This window comes from Phoca vitulina, unplaced genomic scaffold (genome assembly GCF_004348235.1).
Source record: "Phoca vitulina isolate PV1807 unplaced genomic scaffold, GSC_HSeal_1.0 scaffold21, whole genome shotgun sequence".
NCBI lineage: Eukaryota > Metazoa > Chordata > Mammalia > Carnivora > Phocidae > Phoca > Phoca vitulina.
Genome location: NW_022589724.1, coordinates 13,464,289 through 13,491,306, shown reverse-complemented (window position 1 = coordinate 13,491,306; position 27,018 = coordinate 13,464,289). Strand labels below are relative to the sequence as shown.

The following is a 27,018-nucleotide window of genomic DNA, read 5'->3' as shown; positions in this document are numbered from 1 at the left end:
GCTTAGGCGGCCCAGTTAATTTGAGGCAAACACGTTGGGTCTTGTAAATCCTTCTGAACCTAAAAGGTGTTAATAGCTTGAAAGCCAAACCACGCTTGTTCAGCTCTCCAGTTTATCGGTAATCTTTCACATACTGATTTTGGGAAGACAGGTCTGTGACCTAGAAAAAGAAAAAGCAACATGTTTAATTCCATTATTTGATCATTTATGAAGCAAATATTTATTGAGTGCCAGTGATAGTCCAGATACTGTGTTAGGGAAAGGACTTACAAAGAACTCTGCCCTTAAGCATCTCACAGTCCAGAAAGGGAGCAGGAGAGAAACAAAGATAAGCATGAAGTGCTGTGAGACCTGGAAGAGGAAGTGCCTGAGGGAGCAGAGCCAAGAAGGACCACTAGTGTTGATGAGGTGAAGTGAGGTGCCCAAGGCGGCAGAATGCCCCGGGCAGAGGCACGGAGGTGGGGTGGGGACTGCATCTGGTGGGTCACTGGCATGAAAGTGACAGAGATGGAAGATGGTTTAGGGTTATGGTATGACAGCCCCCCTATCTGGAGGTGACTTTCTTTCCTTACAGTATCTAGTTAAAAATCTTTGACTCAGAGATGATGAAGGCAGTCTCACAGGTGAATAGGCTGCTTCTAATGGCCGGTTTTCATATGTCTGTGTCACTGGACTTATATCCCCCCTTTTTTCATCATGCTCTTGAACCTGATAAGGAATAAGGCAAGTGACATTGGTGGGGAAGAGGAGGTGAAGTTGTGAGTTGAGACTGAGGGATGAGGAAGAAGAATGCCCTGAGTCGGCAGGCCTGGGGTGGGTGGGGGCGTATGGACACCAGCGGACCTACCTGAGGTTAACACTGGATGCTTAGGATGGTTCTCGTCCTCCCAGTGTCCTGACTTTCACCTGGCAGTCCAGGCTCCCGCGGCCACAGCCACAGTCTGTTGTTTTGCAGTGTCTAGCCCTCCAGGCCCAAGTCACGGCCCTGACAGAGCAAAATGAACAGCATGCCAAGGACCTGGAGACCAAGCCCCACGTGTCTGGTGTTGCGGCTGCTGCCGCTGACCCCTCAGAGAAGGTGAGTGGGCATTTCGAAGACACATCCCAGGTCATATCAGGGGATTGAATGTGTCTATCGGGCCTTCAGGAAGAATGGGGCCAATTTTGTGTTGGCAGCTTTTCTTCTGACTTTAGTGATACACCACTTGTCTGGCTTCAGTAAAAATGAACTCTTTGGAGCCTATCACGTTGGTGAGAAACCCCAGAGGGCCCTGTCCTGGGGTTTTGACAGATAAGGGAAATGTCTCTAAATCGGCGCAGTGAGAAGCCTGCCCAGCATCTGCTAGCACCAGTCCTCGTAGCCCGCGGCGGCTCGCATGGTGGCCTCAGCACGAGGAGGCATTGATCAACACGGGCTGCAGCTTGCCAGTCCTTGATAACCCTTCCACCGAATGCTGTTCCTTATTTAACATCGCCCTCCACAGTGACAGCCTTTGGCGTCTCAGTTCAGGACCAGCTGTGGCGCGTACTACGGTACCCAGAGGGCTTCCTTTCAGCCCTCCCAACCCCTCTCTGGCATTTACCTGCATCACTTAAATCACTTGATGTTGGCAACATAGATTTTGTTTTGCTCTCCTCGCGTCTTCACGCAGGTCAAGAAGATCATGAACCAGGTGTTCCAGTCGTTGCGGGGAGAGTTTGAGCTGGAGGAATCTTACGGCGGCAGGGCCGTTCTGGGGACTATCATGAACACCATCAAGGTAGGGCCGGCCGGTGACTTTTGCCCCGAAGTGGGAATCTTGTGGCTTAAGGGCCCTTTGAGGGATCATAAATCTAAAAGGTATTCAAGACTGTTCCTCAAGAATCAGGAAAAGTGGCATGACTTTTATCTGGAGAGATGAGGGCAGCCTCCAGCTAGAGGAAGAAGCAGGCATTCGACCTGCACGAGCTGCTGTGCTGTCAGGGAGCGAAGAAGTAGGAGTGTCTGCTGTTTTTCTGTCAGTGAGCATCTCCTCCTCCTTGGCTTTTGAACAGATGGTGACTCTTCAGCTGTTAAACCAGCCTGAGCAAGACAAGGGACAGAGCAGCAATGAAGAAGAGGAGGAGGAGGAGGAAGAAGAGCAGCCCCAGAGACCTTCCCGGGAGCTCTCGGTCTCGGCCAGTTCTGGGCCGCCCCCAGCGACCCTGAGTAGGGAGTCACAGGAGTCCCCCCTGGTGACATCGGAGCAGGCAGTCCAGGAGGCTGTCCCCCTGCCTCCTCAGGCCCTCTCTGCTCCCCAGGATGAGGTACAGGGAAGGGACGGGGAGCCCGCAGAAGCAGAGGCGCTCTCAGAGATAAAAGGTGATTCCCTCCCACCCGAACTGGCTTGTATGCCCTCCCGGAGACCTCTGGGGCCCCCAACTTCAATTCCCCCTCAGCCTCCGGGCCCTGTGCTTGTGGACTCTGAGTGCGAGGAGACACTTGCTGCCAGCCCATTGGAGAATGCCTACGTCGGGGAGCCAGAAAGCTCCACGAGACTATCCCTGACTTCACATTCCATGAAAGAGGACCCACTAGCCTTGGGGCCTGAAAGTCTAGGAGAAGAGCCTCAGCCTCCAGAGCTCAAGAAAGATGAGAATGTCCCTAACTCCACTGCTCCCTTTAAGGAGCTAGAAAACACAGAGGCAGGTTCATTAACTGTCGGAGCAGCAAGTGGGTCCGGCCACTCTTCTCAGCATGCCAGGTAGGTCTTCCTGAGCAGTTTCCAGGACAAGGCAGCTCTATGTGGAGGTTGTGGCTGGTGTTTCCAGGGCTGGTAACTCGTCCTCAGAGAAGGACTGTCTGATTCACTTACTCATTCATGTATTTGTTCAATAATGCCTACTATGTAAGAGGCTCTGTGGTCAGCACTGCAATGGGGTGGTAGGCAAGGCAGATTTGGTTCTTGAGTTAAGGAGCTTGCAGTCTAGTGGGGAAGACAAACAAATATTTATGTATTATAAAAGTATGCTTTAAAAAAGTGCTTAAAAAAAGAAATTCTCTATTCATATAATAGAGAATAAAGGAGGAGTTACTCTACTTTGAGATAGAGTGGTTAGGGAAGGATTCTGAGAAGGTAATGTTTAAACTGGGACCTAAAGGATGGAAAGGAGCCTTCAATGCCAAGATTGGGAGGAAGAGATTGTAGAGAGCAGGCACAGCACATGCAAAGGCCCTGTGGTAGGAGGGGACATGACAGTCAAGGAACTAAGGAGGGCACAGTAAGGAGAATGGTGTTAATCTGAGATTGGAGAATGAAGTAGGGACAAGGCACGTGAGATTTTGTGTCACTCTTAGAAGTTTGGATTTTAGGTACTGTGAAAAGCTATTAAAGGGATTTAAGCAAAAAGTGACATGGCCTGATGTATTAGTTTATGAAGATCACTCTGGCTGTAGGTCATGGAGGGAGTCAAGAACGCTAGGAGGCCAGTGTAGAGGCGGGAGGAATCCCTGGGCGATTACCACAGCTGTTGGGTTCTTTCTCCAGAGGTTGTGGGCCCTGTGGCCTAGAACAGGAACAGAAATAACACCATTTTCTTTCTTTTTTTTTTTTTTTTTAAAGATTTTATTTATTTATTTGACAGAGAGAACACAAGTAGGCAGAGAGGGAGAAGCAGGCTCCCCGCTGAGCAAGGAGCCTGATGCGGGGCTTGATCCCAGGACCCTGGGATCATGACCTGAGCCTAAGGCAGACCTTAACCGACTGAGCCACCCAGGCACCCCAGTAACACCATTTTCCATGACTTGATTTTCTTGATTTTTCCTTCAGTCTCCCAGGGGATGAAGAAGATGAACTATTTAAAGGGGCAACTCTGAAAGTTTCAAGGCCCAAAGCACAGCCTGAGGAGGAGGATGAAGATGAGGTGGTAAGGAAATCCCAGGCACTGCCCAGTCCTCACACCACCACCCGGGGACCCTTCCCCGCTGGCTCTGAGAAGAGGAGTGGAGTCTGTGGGTGGCCCATGCCCTGGGCTCTGTGTGCAGCGCCTTGTGGGAGCAGGCGTGGGGCTGGGAGGGGGCAGCTCTGTAAGCACAGTGGGGATGGGCAGATACCACTTTATTCCTGAAAAAGGATCACGATCTGTGTCCATGCAGGAATGATTTCTACTTTCGGTGAAGGAAGTTGGGCTGCTTAGTCCTGCATTAGAATGCTAAGGCCTCAGGTTCCCTCAGATCTGGTCAGAGATTGTCTATTTTACAATCAGAAGGGACTTTGAATTTTTTGTCTTGTATCCTTATTCGTAGACAAACTGAGGCTCAGAAAGGTGATTTACCTACAGCCACAGAGCTAGGACTGAAACCCCAGGCTCCTTCTAAGACCACCTGTTTCTGGGCCTTTCCGCGTCCTCAGCCTGCTTTCCAAGCTGCTACCTTGTTTTGTCCTCACAACACCCCAGGCAGAAAATGGGTTAAGTACCGATAGCATGACCTCGCTCTACAAAGCTCCAAAGTGACGGCCAGAGGGTGGCTTGCTCACAGAGCCTGGATCAGAGCCCCGATTCTCGCATCTGTTGTCCCCACGTGCGGAGTTAGGCTGTCCCTAGGACATTTGACTGCTCTGATGGGAATGTCACCAGAGTGAAACATGGGTGGAGAACACAGATCAGGTTCAAGCTCAGCCTGTCCCAAGGACAGAAATGTGAGGTGATTGAGGGCACATTTTTCTCCCCTCATGTGTCAGCCAGAGTGGGTTTTGCCTTTTGCCAAAACCTTGGGGAAATGGCTGTGGCCGAGCGAGAAGCCGGCTTGCGTGTACCGACGCCCTCGCCTCCTGCCTGCGCTCCTCTGCGGGGAGGGGCACCATCTCCTCCCGTTGGCCTTTCTTCCCAAGAAGTAAGTTTTCATTCAGGAGTTCTGAATATGAATTCGCACTTAGAAATAAAAACAAAAAGCCAATTGAGTATCCCAAGTGGCTGCGCTAAATATAGTTGGAATGTTTAGTTAGCAGTATATTATTGGTATTAATATAAATATTACCAAGTTAATTTCTGTTTCTGGGATACTTTGAAAACTTCACAGACATTCTCATTTAATACTCTACTAACCCAGTGAGGATTTTATCCTATTTTATAGAAAAGAGGACTGAGGCTCAGCAAGATTAAGTAATATGCTCAAGGTTATAATGCTAGTGAATGCAGAGCCAGAACTTTAGTTGGAATAAAACAGAAGCAGTGAGCCACCTTTTAATTCACTACTGTAGAGTTTAAAGATCATTTAGTTGAGGCCCAGAGAGAGGTACAAGGTCCGTACCAGGGACCCCTGACCGCATCAGGCTGCCTTCTGTTTGGCCAGACCCTGGGCCAGAGTAGCTCAGAGCAGGGGAAACTCCATGTGTGCCTTTCTCCAGCGTCAATCCCTGCCACCCCCGCGGGACCTGTTCCCAGCAATCTAGAAGAAAAAGGCCAGGAGCTCAAGTCATGAAAAGTGGGGGAGGGTCTCCTCCGTGGCCTGTTAATCTCCCTTTTCCTACTACCTGGGTGGAGGGAGCGAGGGAAGGGCCAGTGAGCTCAGGGGTGTTGGGGGCTGTGGCCCTGTGCTCCTGGGCTTTCATCATCTCTTGGATTTGCCACTGGGTAATGTGGCCAAGCCTCTGAACTCAACTCTCTCACATGCTCGGGGCACGTCCAGAACCAGACAGGCCACCATAGGCCACAACGTTTCTTCAGATGGAGCTGTATTCTTCCCAACCTCTCTTCATCTTCTTGCATCTTCTCTCTTCCCTCAGGGCTGCTCTGCTTCTCTCTTTCTTCCTCCCACTCGAATCTCTCCCCCATCGACCCTTCTTTTCCCACACGAAATGTGTAAGTCACTGCATGAGAAGAAACCTGTCAAATCAATACATGTGTTTCACAAATAAATGACAAAATTAGCCAATGTTGGTCTTCTTGTCTGTGTGTTGGAAGATTGCCTCCCTTCTCTGCCTGCTTGTTTCAGCTTTATCTGGAAGCCCAGCAAACTTATCTGGAAGCCCAGGTTTGCTGGCCGCAGGCTTAGTCCTTTCAGTAAAACCCTAACCAACACCCTCCTTCCCAACCTGGAGCCGGGGAACAGGTGTCGGCTCGCTACACCTCACACGGGCAGGAAGGTCGTCTGGTGCAGGGCCAGGTGAGGACTGACTGCTCTTTCCTGTTTTGTCAGAGCATGAAGGGACGGCCGCCCCCAACACCCCTTTTTGGAGATGATGACGATGACGATGACATTGACTGGCTGGGATGAAGACCCAGGAAACTGGTGCGAAGGTTTCTCTACCGACCCTTCCCTAAGCATGATTTTGCACAGCCAGCCCTGTGTCTAGACAAGCCGCAGGGTGAGGTGAAGGTGAGCATTCTGAGGACAGCAGTGCACATACCTGAGTTAGCCAACTTCTAAGCGCCCCGCCCGGCTGGTCCGAGAGGAGTGTGAGCCTGTCTTCACAACGTTGGGATCCCGCCTCAGAGTCCCCTTGGGAGGAAGGGCTGGTGGGTTGCCTGCAGCCAGTCACCTACAAGAATCCTGCCCTCTTCCAAGCTTTTTAGTCTCTTCACTAACTCAGACTGATCTGCCTCCCGATGTTCAGCTGTGCACCAGCAACGGGACCTGTCGTCTCGGGGAAGGTCTGCCCGGTGGAACCTAGGGTGGACTACACTATCCAAACCCTGGTTCAGTTAACAGCCTTGCCTGCAGTCCTGGGACATGTATCTTTTCTCTGCCTTAAATCTGATACAAGAGGTCAATGAATATTTGAAATTAACAAAACTAAAATAAATGTCTGCAATGAAACCTGCCTCAAGCTCTTGGGGAGAAATGGAATTTGGCTCTAAGGCTGGCTGTGCTCTTCTCTGGGACTCTCAGGGTAGGAGTTGGAACAGACTGGGATTGGTTCACATGCATGAAAGCACTGTGACATACTCCCTTTGCACCTAACCCTGGAACTCAGGCTTTCAGGAAAGTCACCACTCTGCTGTCCCAGCTCATCCTAGACGCATGAAGGCTTGGGGCACTGTGGTTATCTGAGAACTGGTCATATCATCCACTCGCTCTGGCACACTTGGTCCTACACCCTAGGAAGCCCTGCACAGAAGGTGGGAGGGTCCCTACCTTGCATTGTCGTGCATCGTGGCATCTGACTGATTCTTCACTTTGAGAGCAGCTTCCATTCCCTCTGGACTCGGGGCCAGGATGAATGCAGAGAAGAGTAGTGAGAAAATATCTGTGGTCATTTTCCTTATTTCAGGATTTTCCAAAGACCATGCAACCAGTCTTGAAAAAGAATAATTTTAATAAAAATGTTCCCTGGTTTAAAATGTTTATAAGAGAGCGTCCTGAATTCCGATGACCTGACCCCATCCTTTGTGAAGACAGATCCTTTGTGAGCCTGTGTGCCGTAAATGGGGCTGGGAGGCAGTAAGAACCACTGTTTACTAAACTTTGTTGTTGAGCACTTTACACAGACTGTCTCATCTCCAGCAGCCCTTTGCATAAGACACTTAACCCATTTTATAGAGAGACCAAGGCTTAGAGAGTTAAATTAACTTGTCCAAGATTACACAGCTAGGAAGCAGGAGAACGAGAATTCAAATCCTGGCCAGCCTATTCTGGAGCCTGGGCTCTTGTCCACCATGTGGGATCCATCACTGGGCTGGGGGAAGAGGGCCGGTGGTGCTTGTCAAAATCCAGGCTCCTGGGCCTCAGGCCAGATCTTCTGAAACAGAATCTCTGCCCTGTTGGGGTAAAACACACAGCACAGGCTTTGCAGCCCCCACTGTCTCCGTTCACAGGCTCGTGCCACTGGGTGCCGTGTGGCCTTGGCCAGTTACCCTCTGAGCCTCATGCTCGTCTGCGCTGATGAGCAGACTCAGGGCAGGCTGCCTGGTGCTGCAGCCCAGCTCTGCCACTTACGAGCTGGGTGATTTAACTTCTCTGTGGCTCAGCTTCCTCTTGTCTAAAACAGGGACGAACAATTTGTACCTGGTTGTGAGGGTTAAATGAGTTAATATTCTGAGGTGCTTAGAACACTGCCTGGCACATAAAAAGCACTAGATAGGTGTCTGTTAAATTTTTTAAAAAACTTCAGGTAGAGAAAGTGCCACCTTTTGTGACTTGGCCGTGAAGAATGTTGAAATGCTTAGTCTAACCAGCTTCTCTAGAGCACACATTTTTTTAAAAGCCCTCACCACACGTATTACCACTGTATCAAACCAAAGAGGTTGCCGATCACCCATGGAAGTGCTCATGTCAGCAGTGCCCAGGGGAGGGAGCCTGAGCTGGTCAGGATGGATAACTGGGTACGTGCGGCTCCATCAGCAAGACCGTGCTGGAGAAAGCTCACCCCCCTCGTGCCACGGAGCAGCCTTCCAATTTGCTGCTGAGGTGGGGAGGTTGCACTGGTCAGTCCTGAAGGGGTCACCTACTTTCTCTTATAGTTCTCACTGCAAATTAAAAGTGGTTTTTTTTTTTTTTTTTTTAAGATTTTATTTATTTATTTGAGACAGAATGAGAGAGAGAGCACATGAGAGAGGGGGAGGGTCAGAAGGAGAAGCAGGCTCCCTGCCGAGCAGGGAGCCCGATGCGGGACTCGATCCAGGGACTCCAGGATCATGACCTGAGCCAAAGGCAGTCGCTTAACCGAGCCACCCAGGCGCCCAAAAGTGGTTTTGATGTATTTTTGCTGCCACCCTCAGGGAGAGAAGGTGCCTTGCAGTCCACGTGGCAGCTAGTTGTTTTTCTCACAGCGGGCAGCACCCAGTCAGGACTCGGTGTGTGAACGTGAGAATGACTGTCAGCGAGGCTAGGCTGTGGGGCGTCTGCCCAAGGGCACAGCGTTTCAGGGCTGGCTACCCTGAGCACAGAGTTGTCTTCCTAGCAGATGGACAGACTCCGTCCTTGGACAGCCCTACGGCCAGCACTACCAGCTGCATTCGCGCCCCCCCCCAGCTCCTGCAGTGGCTACAAGGATGGCATGTGCCTGCTGTTTGAGCAGAAACACAAGAATGGTCACAGACTGTTTAAAAATAATATTTATTAAAACGTCTATTTTTTTTTTTAATTCCCAAAGCTTAAGACCGTCTTTCATCTAGCCCGTGAGGTACTTGAGCATAGACATTCCAGTATCCAGCCTCGATGTTCCCTCCCTGGGTCTTGTGTTTGCTTCTCTGTCGAGTGAACTATCTGGAGAGTCCCATCTAACTCTACGGGTAACGCTTTGGTTTGACTGCTTACTGCGTCCTCAGTCAACACTCCCCGTGCCTTACCCAGTATTTTCAGTGAATGAACCGTGTCTCCCCACCAGATGAGATGGGTGAGCAGTGGGTAAGAACTAGAGAAAACAAAATACTGGATATTCAGCAGTTCTCTGTTCTGCATAAAAGGAGGAGCAGGATAAAAGGGAGCAGTGGGGTCCTGAAAAGCTCCCCAGGCCCCTCTAGACTGCCTTCCTCCGCAGGCAGTGCTGTCTGATGGGAGCAGCTCACCATCCAGAGGATAGGTCAGGGGCCTTGAGAACAGTCCCGCCTCTTGGCCTTGAATCTGCCGCACGCCCCACAAGAAAGAGAAACAGTTCCCAGCAGACGCAGCTATCCAGCAGGAATCCAATGAAGTCATTTTGCTAAAAATTCTGTATTCTTGTGCAAAATTGCGAACCAGGGGTCCAGTGGGAAAAAGGAAAAATCTTAGTTTGTCACCGTGATCCACAGAACAGACCATCATTATGTGTCCCAAAGACAGAAAGGTGAGAAAAAGGAGCCAGCTCGGTCTCCGTCCCTCAAAGACAGAAGAGGTCGGGAAGTCCAATGGAAGGTGCTCCTCTCTATAAGGCACAAATCACGAGGGCAGAAGGTATGCAGCTTTCGTGCTCTTCGTCACCCAGAACCCATCCCCCGTCTTGAAGATCTTTGGAAATTCTTAATTTTTAGTCACAGAGATAAGTCATCGTGGGCTCAGCAACCCTGCCCCCAGGTTCTGGTCTCTCCATTCTCCCTCAGGTCACAGCAGCTTTACTAAGGCACAAAAGCTCATGTCCAGGCCCCGTGCAGGCTGGCTGAGGACAGAGGTAGCTGCAGGGGCCTCCGAACTCCGGGCAGCAAGTGCTGGCTTCAGCAGGACGTCTCCAGGAGCTGGGAGCGAGGGGAGCCAAATAGCCATCAGAAGAAAGGAGACACGGGGCTGGAAGTTCAATGTCTGCACGAGGGGGCCCCAGCTCTCTCCAGCCCCCAGTGCCTGCATAACCCTCACCAGCTAAACCATGCTAAGAAGCGGGTAGGCTAGGTAGTAGCCCACAGCAGAGCCGAGGATCACGCCGAAGAAGATCCACGTGTTGTACGACATGACAGCCAGCATCATGAAGTAGCCTATGACCACCTGAATGACATGGATTAGAGACTGGCCAAAGTGACAGAAAAACCACCTAGATGAAAAAGAGAGTCAAGTTAATGGTGGTGGTAATGAGCTGGTGTCAGGAATTAGAGCAGCTGAGTTATAGGACCAGCTTATTTATAATTTGTGTGCTTGACCCAGAAGAGATTTCTTTCTAAAGAGACATACGAGAAACCACTGATAGGGGACAGGGCCTTGTATAAGGAGCCTTGGGCAATCATGTCTCTACTACATTCAGCTCTGAGCTTCCTGGCATCCAAGGCAAAAAGGGAAAATGACATATGTATTCTGTCATGTCTGATAAAGGATAATACAAAATCATCAGTAAGGCAGGTATGTTTTTCTTTCTGAATCTGCTGTGGGAGGCAGTATTACAATGGAAAGATCAGCTCCTAGCTCGGCCACTTACTGTGGCTTAGCACAAATATCTTAACCTCTCTGAACTTAAATTTCCTCATCAGTAAAGGAGGAATAAGGATACCTCCCTTGCAGGCTGGGTGTGACAGCAGAGACACCTGTGTAAGGAGCAGGCAGGCTCGGGAAGCACAGCTGGAGCTGGAGAGAGGGCAGATGTGGGACCCCACGCGGCTGCCTTACCAGACTGGGGTGGGAAGGAGGGAAGAGGGAGCTCCCCTGCCAAGACTGGTCCACTGCTGATAAGCAATCCTTACTATTTGTGTAGGGACAGCTGCAGATTCCATCCTGGGTTTGGAAGCCTTAGTGAGCTAAGAAGGGCTGCTGAGATTTGGAGGAGGACTGCGTGGACACCCCTATTGCTGGGCTGAGGCCTGCATCAGAGTCCTGAAGATCGGAGCCTCCCGAGTGGCTGTTTGTAGACCTGGCCTAGGCACCAGGAGACCCGGGCTCTAGCTCACCTCACTACTTTGGCAAGTCCTGGTCCTTCCTTGGGCCTCAGTTTGCTTTCCGTGAAGTGGGGCCAGTGCCCTCTGGGCCCAGCCTCTCTCTCAGGGTGAATGTGAGTACGTTGCCATTCCCCACACGCTGTGCCTGTTACCTGAGGCGGGTTCTGCTGACCGGGGCTGAGTCTGAGCTGGAAGAATCCTGGTCTGTCTCCTCAGTGAGCTGGCTGGTGCGGATGGACATGCCCACTGTGGCCTGGTAGAGCAGCTTGGCTTTGCCAACCTTGATGCTTTCATACAACACAGCCAGGAGCAGGATCACCAGCACTGAAAGGGCCATGCCTGTCAAACGAAGCTGAGCTGCAGAGACCTGGCCAAGCAAGCACTGATCCCCTTCTGGCAGCTTCCCTCAGGACCCGGGATAGGTGGCAGCAGAGCGCCTCCACCCGGTCCCTCTGAATCCATTCCATCTCCCTCTCTCTTCTTCCCCACCCCTCCTTGGGCTCAGAACTTCACTGTCTCTTTCCCCCTCCAGCTCTTTCTTGGGATGGATGGCCTATTTTGGGGTATGGCTTTGAGATCAGGAAGAGAAGCCAGGTCTGGAAAAGCCAGGGGCTGAGGCTGAAGAGGTCACACACCACTGCCCCCAGTGGCTCCCCCCCACCCAGGCGGCACAAGTCTCTGTCATGACTTCTTGTTGAGGGAAGAGCATGTACAGCAAGGTCCTGAGTAGGAGTATGTATAAGGAAAAGTCTGGAAGGAGGGATACCGCAAAGGAGTCATAATTACCTCAGCAAACTAGGATATAAAAGATTTTTATTTTCTTCTCACCTAATTTTCCAAAGTTTTTACTGTGTATATGCTTTTATAATAGTGGAAACCACCACTAAGTTATTGTACAGAAAACATGACATGCTTACGAGAGCTGCTGTAAAATTAGCGGCTAATTGCTACTTCTGTTTTACAAGACGAGGAGGGCTACTAAATGGGCCAGCTATAGTTATTTTATTGGGCTCCCAGGAGGAGATCATCTACAAAAGATAGAAGGTGATATTTTAAAATATAAAATTACATGTAATTACATGCGCGTAGTATGAATTCAACTGGGACCAAAGGGCATACAGTGAAAGGTAAGTCTTCTTCCCAGCCCAGTCCCTAAAACCCCAGTCCTCTCCCCAAGAGCCTTTCCTAAACAGCTCTCCGGGGATACCCGCTGTAGGCCTCGACCTGTGCATGTTCTTCCGCATCTGACGTCATCCAAGTACACGGTTCCCCTCCGTTCACACAGATCTGCCTTATTTCTGAGGCTTCACAGTAGCTGTGATACAGTCTGTTGTCCAAGGATGGCCACCCCATCCCACATGCCCTTCTTACAGTGTCAACACCCCTGCCCTCAAGTGGTGGAGTCCATGTCCCCTCCCCTTTAGGCTGAGAAGACCTTTGTGACTTCCTCACCACGCAAGGTGCAAGTGAGGCTCTGTGACTTCCAAGGCTAGGTCTTAAAAATCCCGTGTACTTCCACCTTGTTCTCTTGACACACTCACTGCTGGAACCCAGCTGCCCTGCCACAGGGAAGCCCGGGCCACACGAGACGCCACACGTGGTTGTTCGGCCGGTAACGGCCGCCCCCCGCCCCCCGCCCCCGTGACAACCAGCAGCAGCCAGGAGACACAGCGTGGGGAAGCCTTCAGGAGGACTCCAGTTCCAGCCACTGTGACTGCACCTGCATGAGAGGCTGTGAGTGGGGACCGCTTAGCTGAGCCCAGTCAACTCGGAACCTCGAGAAGGAATACCACAATGACTGGGCTTACGGGGGTGGTAGGGGGTGGTAACCCGCTGTAGGGATGACCGAGATTGATTTCAGCAGCACCTGCAGGGCTGGGCACTTGGGCCATTTCTCCGTCCACTTTTAAGATACAGTTACTTAAGTTGAAAAAGAACTATGTCATGAATTTGGGCCCAGCTCTGCCTTTTCAAGTCAAAGCAATACCATTCTCTTGCAAACCTGTGTCTCATCTGAGGTCCAGCTGGTAGCAGCTGTTCTGGGTTTCTGAGCCGGTGCTCTGTATGGTGGGAGGTAGGTGCCAGGAGGCAACAAGAGGCCTCGATCTAGTTCTGGCTCACTACTGACTCGCTATGTGACCCTCTTCCCCTCTTTGGGCTTCAGTTCCTTGTCGTGTCAGAGAGGCAAAAGCCTCTCTCTGGGCCTTCGTGACAATCAGTGAGGTATGAAGCCTTTTGTGATGTGAAGAGCAGTGCTTGCAATTATAAATGCAAAGTTCCCGCTCGGTGTTTATCTAAGAGCAGTCAGGCTCACTTAAATGTCCACAGAGTCCGACAGTGAAGGGAACCCAGGCTCTCCAGTTCCTAGATCTACAAGGCTTCCCAAGCTATAAGCCTAGGCTTCCCAATTCTTACCTGCAGGACTGTGGACACTCCAGAAATCAAACAGAAGCACCACCTCATTGGAGAAGATGAAATGCATCTGAAAGAGAAGGGAATTTGCATTTCAGGGGGCTTAAGGCAGTAAAAGTCATGGTCCCTAATGCTCTCCAGCAGCCACCCCTAAAGGCCTAGAGGAACGAGGTCACTGGTCCTAAGTGCTGCAAGGGCCACTAGTGGTCATCAGGACCAATTGAGGCCAGACAGGGTAGGGACTTACCCAAGGTCCCACAGTGGGTCAGCAGCAGAGCTATAATTGAGCTGGCCCTATTCGGGGTGGACGTGAGGTACGGGGTGTACCACACAGGTCAGTGTTCTCAGGTCATGCTGAGATGTCCCCCCTGTGCCCTCCAAACCCAATGGGGAAGCACTAGACTGAGAACTGACTGCCTCTCTTTCCCCGGGGGTCCTAGTCATTCTGCCCTGGCCATGTGTATCATGGAGGGGCCAGGGGCAGCCGTCTCCACTCTACTCCACATCTGTCCGCTCATTCATTAAACATTTGCTGACCCCCTTCTGTGCCCAGCATTCTGGACAAAGGTTAACGTCTCTGCCCTCGATGAGCTCCCAGCCTTATAGAAAGAACAAAGGTAGACGCACTGACCGTGCCGCACCCATCTGAATGCCCTTCTCAAAGAGCACCTTGCCCGGCCTGTGTTTGGGGTGGCATCAATGGCTTTTTGTGCATTATCTCATTTCACAACCATCTTCTGTGTGACAGGGACAATTAGGCCCATCACATAGAAAGGAAAACTGGGGAAACTAGGCTCAGAAGGGTTAAGTCATTTGCTGAAGGTCACAGAGCTAGTAAGTTGGCAGAGCTGGGATTCAAAGCCGGTCGAGCTGGATGCCAAAGCACTGTGCATTCCAGGATACCATGCTGCCTCTTGCTCGCCAAGGAAGGACAAGAAGAGAGCTGGTTAGCGATCCTCAATACCCACACCAGGCTTAATGACTGTGTTTGGCAAGATTAAAGCCGGAGGGATCAATGTTAGTTCACCATCTCAGGGAAAGGGAGGTCATCACCGGGTAAGTAGGACCTCGGTCAGCAGCCGCAACTCTGCTCTCCAGCTAAGGAGATCCTGGGCGAGCGGGATGGGGTGATAGAAGCCTTTGCCTTCTAAGGCAGGTATTAGAATCCCCAAGTGTCAGAGCTAGAGTGTCCTTAGGAAGTTTTTCTTTTTATTGTGATATAATTGACATGTAACTTTATATTAATTTCGAGTATACAACAGGATTCGATATTTGTATATATTGTGAAATGATCACCACCGTTAAGACTAGTTAATATCCATCACCGCACAAAGTCACAAATTTTTTTCTTGTGATGAGAACTTTTAAGACCTACTCTGTCAGCAACTCTCAAACATACAATACAGTAGTATTAACTATAGTCACCAGGCTGGGCAGCACATCCCTGGGACACATTAGTTTTCTCAGAGGCTTTTAGTCCCCTGGCTTTCAGCTTTTTTCTTTTCTTTTTTTTTTTTTCTTGGCCAGGGATCACCAGCAAATAAAATCTTCCTTGTAACGCCACCATATAAAACCAGGGCTCTGAGTGAAGAGGGGAGAGCAGTCCGAACTCCGCTGGAACTCAGTGTGAAAAACACTGGTCTAGTCCAACTTGGCCCCTCTCTAACCCCATCTCATTCCCAGATGGGGAAAATGAGTCCCAACAGGGGAAGGGATTTGCCCAAGATCTCATGAGAAGAAAATGGAAACCTAGGCAGTCATTTAAAAATCATGTGGAAGAATTCTAAAATAAAAATAGATTATTACTCCCCCAATGTGAGGGGGAGGGTGTACTTGTTTAATGTAAAACCTGAAACAGTACCAAAAAGAAAGCAGAAATCATTTTGAGTCCTACTATCCAGAAACATCCCTTGTTAAGATTTCAAAAAGCCTTTTTTTTTTTTTTTAAACATATATTATTTGTTTCAGAGGTACAGGTCTGATGGACGGGGTAAAAAAGCACAAATCATCCTGTGAAACTCCGCTGACACTGGAGTTACACTCATTCAGCTTCAGCAGAAGTCTCGAGCACCATCTCTGCGGTGGGGACAGTGGCGGGTGTTGCACCATGCCCCTTCTCTGAGTTCACCTAATAAAGCAGTTGGCATGACTGGAATGTCCTCAACGGCTAGTTAATCAGAGAAGTTCCCTTACTGGCTTCCTTCTGTCATCCTTGGGCCTGGGCCAGCTGTCTCGGGGGCCTCAAACAGCTTTTGCTGTAGACTTGAACACCCACAAAACAATCCAAGTAATTCAGGGGACAAACACTGACTTTGGTTTTGCTAGGGGTGCAGATGCTGGAGATAGAGAGACGGATGAGACAAGTCCTTGGCCCTCGAGGAGTTAACCGTTTGTTGGGGGAGAGGGAAGGGAACATTACAACAGGGTGAATGTGGTGAGTGAGGAGGCACAGGGGAGGAAGCCCCCGGGGAGACACCTAACCCGGCCAGGAAGGCAGATGGCTAGGACATCTTCCCAAGCAGGAGGATCGGAGGTGGCCAGAGGAAGACGGACAGTCTAGTACGTTCCAAGCTGGAAGTGCCCAGACAGTAGTTCTACCTGACAGGGGAGCGAGGAGTCCAGGAAGGACAAAGGCTCACCTACCCTTGCCTTTTCGCTGGGTTAAAAGATTCAAATCAGCACACCCTGACTTGGGGCTGCCCTTTTCAATGAAAGGGCCCTGTGGTCAGATACGTAAGAGGCAGCGCCCTACTTTTGTTTCCTCACTTAGGCAGAATCTCAGCCTCCAGCCCCTGAGTCTAACTTATCCGGGCCTTCTTCAGGGCCCCACCCTGGGCAGGGAGGGGCTGCGGTGAAGAAGAGAGCAATCGGGGACTTGTTTTCTTCTTTATGTGCGAATCTGAGGTTACTTACACTTTGAGAAGAGCTCTCTCATTTATAAACCCAAGAGTTCTGGGGGAGGTTAAGGTCCCTGTCCTGCACTGCCTGGCTCAGGAACTTCTCACAAGCTCTTCCCATCTGTTTCCCCTTTTAGAGGGCTAGCAGCACGTGGGGGTGGCCGTTTCACTGAATGACCACTATTGGCTTCCTGTATCTTAAATTCTATAATATTCATGGGATGAAGAAAATTATGATTTCTTCAAAGACCAAAGAGTCTTGCAAGCTATCATTCTCTCCACCCAGATGAATTCTGCCTAAAAAACCAGTTTGTCTGAAATGCTACTTCCTACGCAAATGTAGGGAGGATGGAAAGCAGCTGGACCTGGGGTGCTCCTCCCCGCCCCCCCGAGATTCAGACCACCAGCTTGCCAGGACAGGGAGCCGGCCCTCGGTGTGTGAAGTGCACGGGGACTTCCCTCCTGATGGGGGCCTCTCGGAATCTCCCCCAAGTCCCTGCGCCCGGGGCAGGGGACCTCCGGCCAAGACTGTCTTCACCCACCGCGCCCCCCTGCTCGTCGGGCCGGACTGACTCCCAGCAGGAGGCACGAATAAGAGAAAACCCCACAGCCAAGCCACCGCCGGCTCCGCCTTCCGCGTCCCCTCAACCCTGCTCCCGTCCACCCTCTCCGCGTGGCCGCTGACGGGGGCGCCGGGACTCACCTTCCAGGTGAGCGCGCCGGGCGGGCGCCGGGACCGCTGCCACTCGCTCGGGACTCCTCACTCGGAGTCCGTCTCGCCGCCGCCGCCGCCGCGATCGCGATCCGGGGCGCGAGGTCACATGATCGGGGCGAAGCGGGCGCGCGGGCGCCTGGGAGTTGTGGTCCCCGCGTGTGGCCTCACTCCGGGCGGCCTGGGGCGCACCCACCCTTACCGAGCCAGCGGCGCGCCAGCCCGAGTCGCAAGCGCAGCGCGGGCGACCTTCTGCGCTCCGTTTGGCCCCTTACCTTGTTTTGCACTTGACTTGTCTTTGCAACTATCCTTACAAAGTTTGTTGCTCTTCTAACAAACCCAGCGAAGATTAACATGTTGAGTGAAAAATTGTCAAGTCCATTCTATGGACAAATAGCAACAAATTAGGAGTAAATTAAATTATGCCCCCGGGCTTTAGTGTAGCCATTCTTTTTCTATCTTTCCCAGTCTGATAAGCAAAAAGCAACACACAGTTTTAATTTTAACTTGTATTTCTTTGATTGCGAGGGTGGTAAACTTTTTTCTTACTGGTATCTCGGCTAGTGTGTTGTGTCCATTTCACCCATCCAGTTTTGGTGGCTGGAGGCGGAGACTTTTCTGGTGGATGAGTGACCTTTAACAGTATTTCATTTTTAAATATACTTAGGAACACTTCGCCAGTCCTCCTGTGGGAAAGGGGAATCCTCAGGGAAACCTTACCAGAAACAGTAGTAGGGGACTTGAGCCTGGAGTATGACCTCAGTTCAAATCCTGAGTCAGCCAAGTACTGGCGATGGGACCTCAGGCAAATGGTTTTACGTTTCTGAGCCTCAGTTTCCTAGCCAATAAAATGAAAATAACAGAATCTATGTCATAGGGGTATTGTGAGGCTTAAATGAAGACTCGTATGTTAAATTTTCAGCACTGAACCTGGCAGTGGGACCTTGCTCAATAAATGGTGGGCCTTGTTATCACCAGCATAAATGCTTCTGGACAGGAAGCAGATTGCAAAAGGTCAAGACACTTGCTCAGGGTCACACAGCTTCTAAGAGCCTCAATCTGAAGGATAGTGGGGGTTAGAGGGAAGTCAGGGATGGGGGCAGCCTCGGGGAGAGAATATGGGACTGAGACCGTGAGGAGGTCTGGGAGGGAGGCCTGCGGTGTGGGAGGCACTAGCCCATGGAGGAGGCAATTGGGAGAAGGGCTTATGGATATTCTTGAAGCCTCTGGGTCCCAAGAGCTTGGGAGGGATTTGGTGATTTAGGTGGAATCATCTGGGGAAGTAGGAGTAATAAGACTTGACCTTCACACAAGCAGGCTCTCATGCACCCCCTTACCCCCCATCTCCATCCCCCTATAGAAGGATTGATAACACACCTTTATTCATTTGACTGTTTTTGTTGGCTTTGTCACAATCTGATGACCTTCACACTTAGTTCTAACTTCCTCATGTGTGTTATGCTTATACACTTTAGTCCTGAAGTTCTAAAGTGCCCCTTTTCTTTCCGAGGCACCAGAAACTCCCCTCCTCTGGCCCCGAGGCAGAGAATTTGGTGCCAACCACAGAATCCCAACTTATAAGATCACACCAGAGCGGACCAAGCCTCAGTCCATGGCAAGATTCTTTCCGGGTTCTGTGTTTTGACAATCCCCTCCTCCTGAGAAACAACAAAGAGCCCACCCTTTTCTTTCCAGCACACACCTGGAGCCCCCAGACAGAATCCTCAGTCAGGAAAGACGGTGCTGCCTTGGGGGTCACAGAGATCTGCAAGGGGCCCTTGAACTTAGGCACTCAGCTCAGCCATGATCAGTTAGTGGAGGGGAAGTCTAACCGGTCATTTCTCCTTCTGACACTCAATAGAGGAACTTGAAGTCTCATAAAAAAAACTGCATGCGTAAAATGTTATTCCTGCAGAATATCTGACCTTGATGTGCAGATAAGGCTGTGTGACCTCAAGAATGCCACCATCTCTCTCTGGGCCCCACCGAGGGGTGGAATGGATGACCTCTAACTGACCCTTCACATGCTGATGATCTGCGGTTATAAATGAGCTTGAGGTTGGAAGCCTTACTTCATGGCTAGGATTTTTTTTTTTTCTCAAGTAGGCTCCACACCCAACATAGGGCTCAAACTCACAACCCCGAGATCAAGCGATACATGCTGTATGGACTGAGCCAGCCCGGCACCCCTATAGCTCGGGCTTTTGTTTGTTTTCCATGTTGCTCCATTCAGCTAGCCTCCTGTGTTCTCTCACGAACCTTCTGTTAGTTTATGTTTATGCTGTGAGTAGCGTTACAGACCCGCTGTGTGGGACACAGGGAGAGTCCACACATTCAAGGCTGGTCAGTGTGTGTGTGTGTGTGTGTGTGTGTGTGTGTGTGTGTGTGTGTGTTTATGTAGTGGACTTTGTGTTGGTGAGACTGGAGAAAGCAGGATCCAGGCCATGAACAAGCTGAAGGCCATGTTCAAAGTCAGGAATTTATTCAGGGACAAAGGAGACCCAGCAAAGGGCTTTTCACTTATGCTTTTCTCCCTGCATTTCCCCCTTGTCATTCTCTTGGTGAGGCCTATCCTGACCACCCTATTTAAAACTGCCGACCCTCTCGCATTCCCTGTCCTGCTTGCTCTGCCGTATGTCCCCACAGCACTTTTCACCTTGTGACATGCTATTTATTTTGCTTATTCCTTATTCCTTTCTCTCCACTCAAACAGATCCAGGGGAACAGGGATTTCTGTATTTTTGTTCAGGAAGGTAGCCCCGGTTCCTAAAATAGTTCATGTCACAAAGCAGACTGTTAATAAATATTTATTGAATGAATGAATCCCAACAGGTTCATGGTTTGTGCTTCATTGCTTCAGAGGAAGGAAGTGGTAGAAACCCAAGCAGCTTGTGAGACATGACAGTTTTGTTTCTCACGAGAGTTTGGGCGGGTTTGGGGCAGCTTTTGGCAGAAGTGAGAAAATAATTTATGGAGAAGCGCAAGAAAAAGCAGGGCTGCCCTCCCCGCACCCACTGAATCCCTCCGCCTAGAAGAGGGAGTGAGAACTGAAGACCCAGAGCAAGGGGCCTCTGGGCCAGCTTTTGGCAGACCCAAGAACGGCAGCTCGGTGGGGCTCAGTTAGTCATACCGAGGTACAGAAATGCCTCCACCGTCAGGACAGGCCTGGAGGGAGGGAGGAATGGGGAGTGACAGATAATGGGTATGGGGTTCCTTTTGAGTGGTAAAAACACTCTGAAATTGGATAGTGGTGGTGGTTGCACAACTCTGTGACTATACTAAAATTTTATACCTTATGATATAAAGATTATGTCTCAAGAAAGTTGTTATTTTTTTGAAAGATTTATTTATTTATTTGAGAGAGTGAGAGAGCAGGGGGAGAGAATCCTCAAGCGGGGCTTGATCCCACGACCCTGAGATCATGACCTGAGCTGAAGGCAGACGCCTAATTGACTGAGGCACCCAGGCGCCCCTGTTATTTACTTTTTTTAAGGCACTGAAGATTTTATATACTAGGTCTCTCACTTTCAGGTCTCTGAGCAACTAAGTATAAAAAAAACAACAACCCTGAATTCTCTGAGGCCACCATGTTGTGAGGAAGCCCAGGCCACATGGAGAGGCTACACATAAATGCTCCAGTTGGTGGCCCCCTGATCTCGCAGCTGTCAACCGGCATCCCGTGAGTGAAGCCACCTTGGAGCTCCAGCCCAGTCAAGCCTTCAGATGACTATGGCCTCAGCAGACCCCTTAGTGAAATTGCATGAGAGACTCCAAGCAAGAACTGTCCAGCCAAGTCCTGTCCCACAAGATCTTGGACAAAATAAAATGGTGGTTTTAAATTCGGGGGATAATCTGTTAAGCATTAATAGAGAACAGGGACACTTATAATCCAGCTGATTTCTTCTTCATCTCTTGGATTCATTTAGTGGAGGTGAGGTGAAACCAGGGGTGGGGAGTGTCCTTAACATTTGCTTTTTCTGAAAGTTTTTTTTTTTTTAAAGTAACCATTTGTTTATGAATGTGTCTTGCCACCACACAAGCTTTGAGACAGCTCACAGGCAGTCGAGAAAAGATAGAAAATAAGTGAGAGAAAAATTCACCATGATCAGGGGACAAAAGCACTAAAGTTCCCCAGAAGAGCCCACAAGGGGAGTGACATTAGCACTGAGCACATAGAGAGAATGCTCACCACTCAGCATCTGTGACAGGGTTGCGGTGTAGGCCTTCCAGGCCCTGCCCGGGGCCTCTCCAGCAAGGACTCTAGGGGCGCATCAGGGAACGTGCGAGGAGAAGTCACATGTGGGCAGTTAGGCCCTGTCTTCAACCCTGGGGCTCTGCCCCTTTTGGAGGTTGTGAACTTTGACTCTGGCCTGGTTGTTCTGAAGACTGTTGGTCCGAGCCCAGGTTCCTCCCTGCCTGAGACATGTCTGCTCAAGCTCTGTCACCTCTAGGACTCTGAGATTTTTCTTTGCTCCCGAACTTGACCCTGCTCATCCTGGGTCATTGAGCATGCAGGGGGCAGCTCCTGGGGGTTCCTGTAGCCTGCTTCCAAGTTCTCGGGGAGCCAGGGCTAGGCTGACTCTCTTTCTCCCTGCTGGGGCACTTCTCATGCTGCATCCCCAGGGCTCTGCTCCCCCACATTCCAGTAGAGATCCCCAAGGAATGCAGGGTGCACTTCAGTGCCTCTCCATTCATCCCTTTCTGGTGGATCTAAAGCTGCTGGGATGAAGGAGGGCATGGGCCAGCCAGCCTACCACGAAGGGTAGATTAGTTTCCTAGGGCTGCTATTAAAAATTACCACAAATTTGGTGGCTTAAAACAACACACACTGATTCTCTCACAGTTGGGAGTCAGAAGTCTTAATTTCACTGGGATGAAATTAAGGTATCACTCCTTCCCAAGGGTCTAGGCGAGAGTCCTTTCCTTGTCCTTCCCAGCTTCTAGAGCTATGCTCTTGCATTCCTGGCCTTGGGGGAACCTTCCTTCATCTTCAAAGGCTGAAGGGTTCAGCTTCAAATCTCTCTTCGAATCTCACCTTGCCTTCACTCTTCTGTGTCCAGTCCCCTGCTTACCTCTAAAGGACACAGTTTGCAATTACATTTAGGGTCCATCCAGACAATCCAGGGTAATCTCCCCATCACAAGATCCTTGATTCAATACTGTGTGCAAGTCTCCTTTGCCAGATAAGCTAACATTCACAGGGGCCAGGAATTACGACCTGGATATTTTTTAGGGCCATTATTCAGCCTATCGTAGGGAACATCAACATTTATAACTCTCCTGCTGTCTAGAAGGACCTTTAGCCAACCCAGAGCAAGCAACAGGACGACAGACAGAGGAGAAAGAAAAGACTGGTATGTTTGGGCCTCATTGGGAAGGGCAGTTCTGTGCTGACCCCTTCATTCTTGAAGCCAGGGTCGAGGAGGGGAACACTGCCAAGAATTCTCAGGCACAGGCTCCCTGCTCTGCTGGACTTCACAGGGACTCTGACCTGAGTCGTCCTGACAGGCTCCTCCCATACCTGCCGTGAGGCTGTTCACTCCAGCTGCCAAGGACTCCCAAGCCTGGGACCTCTGCCTCCTGCAGGAAGCTATGGGCTTTGAGAACTTTCCATCAGAGCTGCATGGAGCTCGGAGGGCCAGCCCCTCAGACTGTCCCACACGTGTAGGATCCAAAGGTATGAAAAATAGAGCTGTCCACATCCCACTCAGTAGAAGACAGCAGATTCACAAAATGCTTTTTAAAAAAATTGTGGCAAAATAGACAACATAAAATTTGCCATCTTAACCATTTTTCAGTGTTAAGCACATTCACATTGTTATGCAACCTATCTCCAGAACTTTCCATCTTGCAAAACTGAAACTCTACCTTTTAAACAACAGCTTCCCATTTCTCCCCCCACCACCCCCGCCGCCCCCCTTCAGCTCCTGGGAACCACCATTCTACTTGCTGTTTCTATGAGTTTGACTACTCCCGATACATCATATAAGTAGAATCACACAATATCTGTCTTTTTGTGACTGGCTTATTTCACTTGGCATAATGTTCTCAAGGTTCATCCATATTGGAGCGCATGTCAGGATTTCCTTCCATTTTAAGGCTAAATAACATTCCATTGTATGTATATACCACATTTTGTTTATCTATTCATCTTGTCCATGGCCTTGGGTTGTTTCCACCTCTTGGCTATTGTGAACAATGCTGCTTTGAATGTGGCTACACACACAAATGCTTTTTGAAAGATTTTTTTATTTTGACAGCGAGAGAGGGAATACAAGCAGGGGGAGTGGGAGGGGGAGAGGCAGACTTCCCGCCGAGCAGGGAGCCCGATGCGGGGCTTGATCCCAAGACCCTGGGATCATGACTTGATCCAAAGGCAGACACTTAACGGTCTGAGCCACCCAGGTGCCCACAAATGCTTATCAAGAGACTTGACCCTGCACTGTCAGTTCTTACAGAAAGAGTCAACTAACGCCATCTCTCTTTCCCTGTGGAGGATCCGTGCTGGGTGCAGCATCCTGAATGTGTCCCTGAAAATCTCAACTTAGCTCCTCGCATGTGGCTGGAGCTTGAGGCGCGCAGGGCCGGAGACGCCACAGACCCGGGACCCGGAGCAGCTCGGAGGCAGTGAATAATAATAGCTCTTCAAGTCTGCAATAAAAAATGGCCTCCAATAAAACTACACTGCAAAAAATGGGAAAGAAACAATAATGGAAAGAGTAAAAAAGTAGAAGAGGCAGAGCCTGAAAAATTTGTGGTGGGAAAACGTACTGGACCGACATGTAGTGAATGGGAAGGGGGAGTATTTCCTGAAGTGGAAGGGATTTACAGATGCTGACAATACTTGGGAACCTGAAGAAAATTTAGATTGTCCAGAGTTAATTGAAGCATTTCTTAATTCTCAAAAAGCTGGTAAAGGAAAAGATGGTACAAAAAGAAAATATCTGACAGTGAATCTGATGATAGCAAATCGAAGAAGAAAAGAGATGCTGATAAACCAAGAGGCTTTGCCAGAGGCCTTGATCCTAAACGAATAATTGGTGCCACAGACAGCAGGGGAGAATTAATGTTTCTCGTGAAATGGATTCAGATGAGGCAGACTTGGTGCTGGCAAAAGAGGCAAATATGAAGTGTCCTCAGATTGTAATTGCTTTTTTATGAAGAGAGACTAACTTGGCATTCTTGTCCAGAAGATGAAGCTCAATAATTGTTTGCGTTGCTTTTTATATATATTTATATTTATATATATATATATATATATATATATATATAATCTGGGCCTTTGCTTTTTGATTTATTGGTGTGAAGAAGTAACATTCTAGGGGCACCTGGGTGGCTCAGTTGGTTAAGTGACTGCCTTTGGCTCAGGTCATGATCCTGCAGTCCCGGGATCGAGTCCCGCATGGGGCTCCCTGCTCAGCAGAGTCTGCTTCTCCCTCTGACCCTCCCCCCTCTCATGTGCTCTCTCTCTCTCATTCTCTCTCTCAAATAAATAAATAAAATCTTCAAAAAAAAAAAGAAGTAACATTCTAATGAAAATCAAGTTTGATATGTTTGTTTTGAAGTCGTATTGGGGGAGTTGTTGGGGTTTTTTTGCATCTATAGCACTGGTTACTTTGAACAAATAAAAGCTTTCTGTAGTTGCTTCCTTTATCAGAAAAAAATATTTGAGACCATGGTATATTATCCCCCTGCATTAGAGAACACATTTTCTAAATGTTGGGGGGAATCTTCATAGTTGTTACTCAGTCAGAATTTGTGTTTAACTCCTATATGCCTAAGGACCATTCTGGATTTTTTGTTTATTTAGGGGTTTTTGTGTGTATACTTAAAATACATACATAAATGGTTTTTGGTTTTTTTTAACATTCACCAAAACAAAAACAGCATTTATAACCATGGATAAGCCCGTGTTTCCGGGATGCTATCATTTTCAGCAACTTAAGAAATAAATCACTTAAAGTTAAACTGAAGTTTTTCCTGAAGCCTTAACCTTTCAAATTTTTAAATTGGACAATTTAAAAGCAGCCATATCAGAATCCATATCCATATCTACAGTCATATAAATGCAAGTTCATTTGCAAGATCCCTGAAAGGAAAATTTTATCACCACCACCAACCTCCCCACCCAAATGACAAAACTAGACAAGTCCTGGTGTGTTTTAATTAGGTAAGCAAAACTTAGTTAAATGGACATTTAAAGGTTCCTTCTAGTGAACCATTCCTTTTCAAGAAGTTGAAATCTCTGTGCTGTATTGACTAAAAGGTCATGATTCATGGAATGTCTAAAACTTTGTTCATGGAAACCAAATCATAATCAGATGGTTAGAGATGTTGGCAATTTAGCACCTGCCGGAATAAATGGGTGGAGAGACTTTCATAATCCAAATTCTTAACCTGCATGTATTTTCTTTACCCCAACTCGTTCAGTATTTGAGTTACTGGTTCAGCAGAAACCAGGAAAAACAGTAACTTTGTAGTCAGAATGTTATCCAACTGTATCTTGTTTACTTTATTGTAAATACTGGTAAACAGTGGTCAATAAATAGTTTTATATTCAAAAATAAAAAAGAAAAAGAAAATCTCAACTTAATCCCGACTGCACATTATTTCCTAATCTTAAGGGAAGATTGGGCAAAGCAAGCTTTCAGCTTGTTATGGAAATTTTCCTCTACAGCCGGTTTTCTCCCCTTGGTAAAAAAGGGGAAAAAAAAAAAAAGAAAAACCTGATTTTCATCCCCAGTAACCTTAGAACAAGTCAGACAGCAACATCTTGTTAATATCCACTTGTTTATCTACTATGTATATTTGGGCCCTTGATGGATCATCAATCAAATGATCACTTGATATTGGAGGAAGGACCCAACTGGAAAAACCATTCGGATTTGTTTACCTTATCTCTGGTAGTATAATAAAGTATTCATTTGAAACAGATGAAATTGCTGACATCGAATCACTTTTAACTGCCTAGATTGCAATTTCACACAGGTCAACCAATAATGGAGCCAATTGCTTGTATCTGGTGGGGAAGGGAGCCGGGGGAGACAAACTTTTGGCTTTGACTCTATTGCCTTGGGAGAGACCAAACTGGTTCTGTTCTGATATAGTAAAAGTTGTTTTTCTGCCTGGGGGAAGAGGGTGGGGGGTAGGAGGAGGAGGTACTGTGTTATGATCCCAGGGTCTGCCTTCGGCTCAGGTCATGATCCCAGGGTCCTGGAATCGAGCCCCGCATCCGGCTCCCTGCTCAGTGGGAAGCCTGCTTCTCCCTCTCCCGCTCCCCCTGCTTGTGTTCCCTCTCTCGCTGTCTCTCTCTCTGTCAAATAAATGAATAAAATCTTAAAAAAAAAAAAAAAAAGTCCAGCTCTGGTCCAAGTCTGAAGCAGCCGTGGTTAAATTATGCATACCCATCAGCAAATGTCTTTGAGGGGCGCCTGGGTGGCTCAGTCAGTTAAGCATCTGACTCTTGATTTCAGCTCGGGTCATGAACTCAGAGTCATGAGATCTAGCCCCACCTCTGTCTGGCAGGGAGTCTGCTTGCAATTCTCTCTCCCTCCCTCTGTCCCTCCCCGCCTCATGCACACACTCTCTCTAAAATAAATAAATAAATCTAAAAAAAAAAAAGAAAACAGGAAATGTCTTTGAGATATAGCTCTATCCCTTCGGTTCTGTCCGGATAGGGAAGGTGAGACCCCCGTAGCGCATCAGCGTCCCAGCAGGAACCCCTTCATAGTACATCCGTTCTGAGCAGCCTCCATCCTAAGAGGC

General features: G+C 49.0%; 2 protein-coding genes and 1 pseudogene across 3 annotated transcripts in view; 2 read left to right on the top strand and 1 right to left on the bottom strand.

Annotated features, from left to right (window-relative positions):
* The window catches only part of FKBP15 (FKBP prolyl isomerase 15), a 58,405-nt gene extending 50,829 nt beyond the window's left edge, over positions 1 to 7,576 (top strand). The window contains exons 24-28 of the mRNA XM_032418331.1: positions 956 to 1,078; positions 1,653 to 1,760; positions 2,035 to 2,723; positions 3,789 to 3,885; positions 6,158 to 7,576. Coding sequence (XP_032274222.1) covers positions 956 to 1,078; positions 1,653 to 1,760; positions 2,035 to 2,723; positions 3,789 to 3,885; positions 6,158 to 6,235 — 1,095 coding nt within the window. The 3' untranslated portion in view covers positions 6,236 to 7,576. The remainder of the gene's footprint in view (positions 1 to 955; positions 1,079 to 1,652; positions 1,761 to 2,034; positions 2,724 to 3,788; positions 3,886 to 6,157) is intronic.
* Positions 7,577 to 8,682: 1,106 nt separating this feature from the next.
* On the bottom strand, positions 8,683 to 17,334 carry SLC31A2 (solute carrier family 31 member 2). 2 transcript variants are annotated; one of them, XM_032419006.1, is made up of 4 exons: positions 17,245 to 17,321; positions 13,648 to 13,714; positions 11,385 to 11,556; positions 8,683 to 10,400 (listed from the first exon to the last, which is right to left on the bottom strand). In XM_032419006.1, the coding sequence occupies exons 2-4, from the start codon at positions 13,712 to 13,714 to the stop codon at positions 10,232 to 10,234; spliced, it is 408 nt and encodes a 135-aa protein (XP_032274897.1). In that variant the 5' UTR covers positions 17,245 to 17,321; the 3' UTR covers positions 8,683 to 10,231. The 2 variants fall into 2 exon arrangements, with proteins under 2 accessions (XP_032274897.1, XP_032274896.1); XM_032419005.1 differs by having other exon boundaries at positions 8,684 to 10,400; positions 11,385 to 11,571; positions 17,245 to 17,334.
* Positions 17,335 to 23,916: 6,582 nt separating this feature from the next.
* Positions 23,917 to 24,460, top strand: LOC116641416 (annotated as a pseudogene).
* The last annotated feature ends 2,558 nt before the right edge of the window (positions 24,461 to 27,018 follow it).